The 6,958-nt window shown below is 42.7% G+C and overlaps 1 protein-coding gene across 1 annotated transcript in view; it reads left to right on the top strand.

The window, feature by feature from the left end:
• Window positions 1-66: 66 nt before the first annotated feature.
• The window catches only part of XPC (XPC complex subunit, DNA damage recognition and repair factor), a 55,187-nt gene continuing 48,295 nt past the window's right edge, over window positions 67-6,958 (top strand). Inside the window, exon 1 of the mRNA XM_010589935.3 lies at window positions 67-226. Coding sequence (XP_010588237.2) covers window positions 121-226 — 106 coding nt within the window. The 5' untranslated portion in view covers window positions 67-120. The remainder of the gene's footprint in view (window positions 227-6,958) is intronic.

Raw genomic sequence — 6,958 nt, 5'->3', positions numbered from 1 at the left:
GGAGCTTGTCCAAGCCGGAGGGGGTGTGGCCATCCCCGCCCCGCTCAGGGGCGGAGCTCGCGCGCAGGCTGGTTTCCGCGGCCGGATGCGTCACTCGCGTGCAGAATCTCACCGGGAGCTATGGGTCGGAGACGTGCTGTCGGCGGGGAGCCGCGGCGACGCCAGCCACGCGGAGGGAAGGCTGAAGACCGGAACCCGGCCCGGCGTGAGGAGGAGGAGGAGGCAGGTGAGAGCGAGGCCGACAGGGCCGAGGGGTGAGATGCTGAGGGCGGGCGGGAGGCAGGCCCGCGAGCGGATGCGTGAGACGGTGTTACTTAACGATCGGCTAGGGAGGCAGGCGGAGCCCTGCCGGGCCGTTATGTAACTGGTCCGGCCCTCCCCGACGTCCCTGCGCCTTTGTCCTCCACACCACGAGTGTAATGTGTCCCGAGCCATCCCCCTGGAGACCTACCTGACCACGAGCTCACCTGCATAATCTCCTTCCTGCTCCCTGTTACCCACAGGATAAAACCGAGTGTTACCTGTCTCATCGCAGATGCTCAAGGCTGAATGGGGAAGAGACGTTGCAGTGTTTTGCATGTCCCCAGAAGACGGACCAGGGCGTAGAATTACTTTAGTGTGCTGACTCCCAGAGTAATATCTTCAGCTAAGTCTTACCCAGAGTTCCAGTCTAGGCTCTGACTCTATTTCTTTATGGAGCTCTTGCATATGAATTGGCTTCTTATGTTTATCACAGGTAAAGCAAAGCTCTTCCATTTCCCCTTTAAACTTGTTCCTTCCCCAGTTTTTCTCATCTCAGTAAGTAAGCCCTTCAGCCACTTGTTAAAGCAAAATCCTCCTTTCCTGCCTTTTCCTTATGTACACAACATTGCAGTCCATCAGCGAGTCTTGTCAATTCAACCTCAGAAATAGATCTCATACCTGACTGCTTCTTTTAATTTCCGTCACCACAGCCCTTGTGCAAACCACCATCACTTTCAGTTAAATGACTGCACTTGTCTCTTTCCTGGTCTCCCTCTTTCCCTCATTCCCCTGCAGTGGGTTCTCCACTCAGCAGACTCAGATCATGCTACTTCAAACTCCAGGGCTTCACATTGTTATTAGCATAAAATCCAAATTCCTTACCATGACTTACAAGATCCTGCATGATTTGGCTACTGCTGCCTCTCCTACCACTGTTTTCCTTGCCAGATATGCTTCTTACTGGCCTCCTTTCTGTTCCTCAAACTTGCCAAATTATTTCTCACCTTGAGCCCTTGCCTTTAATGTTCCTTCTGCCTAGAATGTCCTTCCTGGCTCTTGCCATGGCTGATTTCGTCCATCCCTTTAGGTCTCAACCCAGAGCTTTCTGTCTAAGGTGGACGTCCCCAAGTACTCTATCATACCCAGTGCCGTTGAGTCGATTCCGACTCATAGTGACCCTACAGGACAGAGTAGAACTGCCCCATAGAGTTTCCAAGAAGCGCCTGGCAGATTCGAACTGCTAGTGCCCCAATTATTGCCCTCATAAGTCTTATCGTCTGTAATGCTCTTGTTAATTTATTGTTTCTTTTGCCTGTCTCACCAGAATTTAAGTTCCATGAACACATGTCACTTTTTGTTGTATCCCATTTTTGTCTTCCCCTCATCCCCACATATAGGAAGTGCTCGATAGATATTTTGAGTAATTGCCGAATGCGTGCTCAAGGAGGGATTTCTGGGGTTCCAGAAATAACTGGGTAGAAGATTTGTTTAGGTAACCAGTAAGAGTTCCTGTAACACTAGATTCTATGATTTTGTACATATTATAAGTTCATCACCCATTAGGAAGGAGTCAAGTGGTAATAATTCCTAAACTTAGGCGATGATTTACCTTATATTTAAATAATAATGTGAGTTCCTTTGTATTCATTCATTTACTCATGTGTTCACTGAAGTGAAATTTTTTTGAGTACCTACTATGTGCTGTACATGATGAGCTAGGTGACATGAGAGATAGAGATTTCCTGGGGGAGCTTAGAGTATACTAGTGTTGATGTGACATTTGCACATAAAATATCTAAGGTGAGGGATATTAAACATCATGGGAGAAGGTACAAAAGCCTTTGTGGCTTCCAAAGGAATAATCAAGTTTGACTGGAGAAATTGTGAAATGCTCTCTGAAGGAGTTATGTTTGATCTTTGACTTTAAGGATGGATAATCTTAGCAAGCAGCCTTGAAAGCCAGTGGATGTTCTAGTCAGAGGGAATGTATTCTGAATGTTACAGTTGAAAACTTACAGGTTTTAATAGGATGGAAATGTTTCCTTTCTGGGTAGTATTCATCCCAGCTCAACACTTACCCTGGGAGCCAGCTTGATATAGCTCTAACACAGTGGTTATGTGCACGTGTGTAAATTATTTTAGGCAAATAATTTAACCTTTCTGAAGCTCATCTGTGAAACAATCTTACCTTGCAGGGTGATTGTGAATGTTCATAGTGATAGCATATAAAGCTTCTGGCCTGGCACCTGGTCCCAAGTTAGAGCTAGCTAATATCATTCAGCTTAAACGTAGGTGTCTTAGCCTCAGTTCTCTAGAGGAGCAAAACCAATGAAGTATACATAAAGATATATAGAGAGAGAAATTTTACTTCAAGGAAATTGCTCACACAGTTGCTGAGGCTGGTAAGACCCACATCCATAGGTCAGGCAGCAGGCTGAAGACCTCTGCTGGTTCACGTGGTTGCAGGAGCTGATGAACCCAAAATGTGCAGGTCAGGCAGCAGGCCAGAGACTCCTGCACGCTTGAGTCCCAAGAACTGGAGGTCAGGAGATGAGAAGAGTCCAAGTTGAGAAAGAGAGGGAGCTTTTCCAGAATATCCTTTTATATACCAGAGGCAAGCTGCACCCTCAAGGGGACTCCCCTTTCGAGTGATTGGCTGCTCACATCAAATCATAAAATAGAAGGTAATTATATAGTGTCTGCCAAACCACTGAGAATTAGCCTAACCAAGTTGACACATAACATTAACCATCACAGTAGCTAAGGATACCCCCAGGCTTCACTCAGACTTTGCCAGCCAGCAGAGTTAAAACAAGTTTCCAAGGCAGCTTCCGGGATCTGAAGAGTTATAATCTTTGCTGTGGTTCAGTGGAGGGGCATAGACTTAGCAGTTGTGGTTTGGGCTGCAGGTGACACTGCCGATGACTCTTCAGTGCAGAAATTCTTATAGAACTCTCGGTTTTAACAGCATGCAAATGAAAGTGGCACTTGGTTGCTTGCGGCAGTTAGGAACAAAGAAAACAGTCTTCCACGTTATTTGTTTATATTGGGGCACCTCTGATTTCTTCATAATTCTTTCATTGATGTAATTCATTAATTCCTTCAACAAATATTAACTGAGCATCTACTATTTCCAGGCACTATTCTGTGTGCTGAAAGTGAAAAAGACAGACAAGGTCCCTGCTCTCATAATGCTTGTATTCTTTTGGGAGGGGTGGGTAAGGTAGACAACAAGTTAAAAAAAAATTCACATGGCAATAAGAGCTATGAAGAAAATAAAACAGGATGCTGTAATAAAGCTGATAGAGATAGCTATTAGGATGAGTAGCCAGGGAATGCCGCTAAGGAGTGATATTTTGAGCCAATTGTTGGATATTGTGAAGGAGCCATTCATAGGAAGTCGTGGGGAGAAAGAGTTCTCCAGAGTAAACAGTAGGTTCAGAGGTTCTTAGTGTATCGATTATATCTGACAGTCTAGGAGCCCTGATCATCAAAGACAAAGTTGAGGAGTCAGACTGAGCGGCAGAGGGAGGGAGAGAAAATTCAGAAGCAGGGTGCCAGTCTTGAGCTAGCCAGCACCCTGCAGGCTGGTTCAGCTGGTGCACGTGGCCATAGACCTGTGTGAGCCAATTCAACAGCATAGGTCCTCGTTAGCATAGGGATATATTCCTAAAGTCTATTTTCAGCTGCAGCAGCCAAGGGGGAGTTGCAGGTTCGTGACATTTGACACTGCCCTGCCCATTAAGCAGGGTCCTTACCCATCCACATCAGGGGCCTGAGGACTGGCAGTTTCACTCATTCCACCTAGTCACCCATGACAGGGGTCCAAGAATAAGTGGTGCCTCTCAGATCTTAAGCCAACAGCACTGGGTGCCCAAAGTCCAGCTGCAAAATCCACCCACCTACACACTCTGGGGGACAGGGATATGCCTTCCACCTAGGCACTCAAGGACAGCCATCAGCCCCCTACCTTGCTCAGCACATAACCGCCTATTAAAGTCAGATACCTGTGCCCGCTCCAGTCACCCCTACATAGCCCTGCGTGTCAAGGACTATAGGTGAGAGTCTGCACCATGCACTCGGTTACCAATGACCTGGACAACTGAACTGAATCCACACAAGAAAAGTAAACAGACTCCTGGGCTCACACACTGAGCAGCAGCTCTAACCACCTGGTCACAGGATGTGAGAGCTTCAGAGACACCAATAACCACAGGGACTCACATGCCCAGCTTATTTGGGCATATCAAAACAAAACAACACAAAAAGCTAGGACATAGTAAGGAATTATGCAATAAATAAATATAATTATTGATGAGTCAGAGACAAAAGCCAATATCAAATCACATAAAGAAGCAGGTCTAGATGGCTCCAGCAAGAGACCAGAATAAAGAAACAGGAAACATTCTGGAGGAAGAGAAGGTCCTGGAATTACCAGAGTTAGAGTTCAAAAGATTAATATACAGAGCTCTTCAGGAGATGGGGCAAAACTCAGACCAAGCCAAGGAACACACAGACAAAGCAATACACGAATTCAGGAAAGCAATACAAGAACAGAATGACAAATTTAACAGGCTGCTAGAAACCATAGGGAGACAGCAAATAGAAGTGCAAAAGATTAACAATAAAATTTCAGAATTAGACAACTCAGTAGAAGGCCATAGGAGCAGAATTGATGCAATGAAAGTCAGAATTACTGAGATTGAAGAAAACCCCTTGATACCAATTTATTTGAGGAAAAGTCACATAAAAAAATTTTTTTTTCAATGAAGAAACTCTGAAAATTATGCGGGTTAATATCAAGAGGAAAAACCTACGAGCAATTGGAGTACCAGAATGGGGGTGGGGGGCGCAGATAACAGAAAATGCAGAGAGAATTGTCGAAGATTTGCTGGCAGAAAACTTCCCTGTTGTTGTGAAAGATGAGAAAATATCTATCCAAGAAGCTCATCAAACCCCACACAGGGTAGATCCCAAAAGAAAGTCACCAAGACATAATCAAACTTGCCAAAAAAAAAAAAGATAAAGAGAGAATTTTAAGAGCAGTTAGGGATAAATGAAAAGTCACCTACAAAGAAGAGTCAATAAGACTAAGCTCTGACTACCCAACACAAACCATGCAGGCAAGAAGGCAATGGAGTGAAATATATAAAGCCTTTAAGAAAAAAAGTGCCAACCAAGAATTACATATCCAGCAAAACTGTCTATCGGATATGATGGCAAAATTAGGGCATTTCCACATAAACAGAAGTTAAGGGAATTTGTAAAAACCAAACCAAAATTATAAGAAATATTAAAGGGAGTCCTCCAGCTAGAGAACCAGCAATATCAAACAACAAGGCAAGACTAGAACACAGGACGGAACTACCAGATATCAACCCAGATATGGAAGTTGCAAAAATAAGTCAAAGCTAAAAGACTAAGAATGGGGAAACAGAGACATTGATAATGTACACAATGACAACATTAAAACAAAAAAGAGGGACTAAATAATGTAGTCATAGAACTTTCATAATAGAAAGGAAGTTAAGGTGATATCAAGAAATAAAATATTGGTTTAAACTTAGAAAAATAGAGGTAAATTTTAAGGTAACCGCAAAGGAAACTATTAAATCTACCCATCAAAATAAAAAAAACAAGAAAAACATAAAGATTCAGCAAATTCAAAATCAGTGATAATGAAAAAGATGAAAAGAAAATATAAAGGAAAAGCGCTCAGCACAGAAAATTAAGTAGAACAAAGAAACTGTCAACACCACTGGGCAGCAGGGGGAACAATACATCAAAATGACAGCATAAAACTAATGCTTATCAATAATTACACTGAATGTAAATGGACTAAATGCACCAATAAAGAGAGAGTGACAGTATGAATAAAAAAAAATCCATCTATATGCTACCTACAAGAGACACATGTTAGACTCAAAGATGCAAACAAACGAAAACTCAAAGGATGGAAAAAAAATACATCAAGCAAACAACGAAAAAAGAGCAGGAGTGGCAATATCGATCTCTGACAAAATAGACTTTAAAGCAAAATCTACCATAAGGAATAAGGAAGGACACTATATAATGATTAAAATGTCAAAATACCAGGAGGGCATAACCATAATAAATATATATGTACTCAACGACAGCTACAAAGTACATAAAACAAACTCTAACAGCATTGAAAAGAGAAATAGACAGCTTAACAATAATAGCGGGAGACTTCAACACACCACTTTTGGTGAAGGACAGAACATCTAGAAAGAAACTCAGTAAAGACGCGGAAGATCTGAATGCCACAGTCAACCAACTTGATCTCATAGACATATACAGAACACTCAACCCAACAGCAGCCAAGTATACTTTCCAGTGCACATGGAACATTCTCCAGAATAGACCACATATTAGGCCATAAAGCAAGCCTTAACAGAATCCAAAACATCAAAATATTACAAAGCATCTTTTCTGACCAGGTACGCAGGGATGGTTCAACATTAGAAAAACAATCAATGTAATCCATCATATACATAAAAGACAAGAACCATATGATCTGATCAATTGATGCAGTAAAGGCATTTGACAATGCCCAACACCCGTTCATGATAAAAACATGAAAATAGGAATAGAAGAGAAATTCGTTAACATACTAAAGGGATTTATACAAAACCAACAGCCAACATTATTCTAAATGGAGAGAGCCTGGAAGCATTCCTCTTGAGAACAGGAA

The sequence above is a fragment of the Loxodonta africana genome, chromosome 22 (genome assembly GCF_030014295.1).
Source record: "Loxodonta africana isolate mLoxAfr1 chromosome 22, mLoxAfr1.hap2, whole genome shotgun sequence".
Taxonomy (NCBI): Eukaryota; Metazoa; Chordata; class Mammalia; order Proboscidea; family Elephantidae; genus Loxodonta; species Loxodonta africana.
The sequence above is the reverse complement of the archived record's forward strand: the minus strand, read 5'-3'. Positions and strand labels throughout refer to the sequence as shown.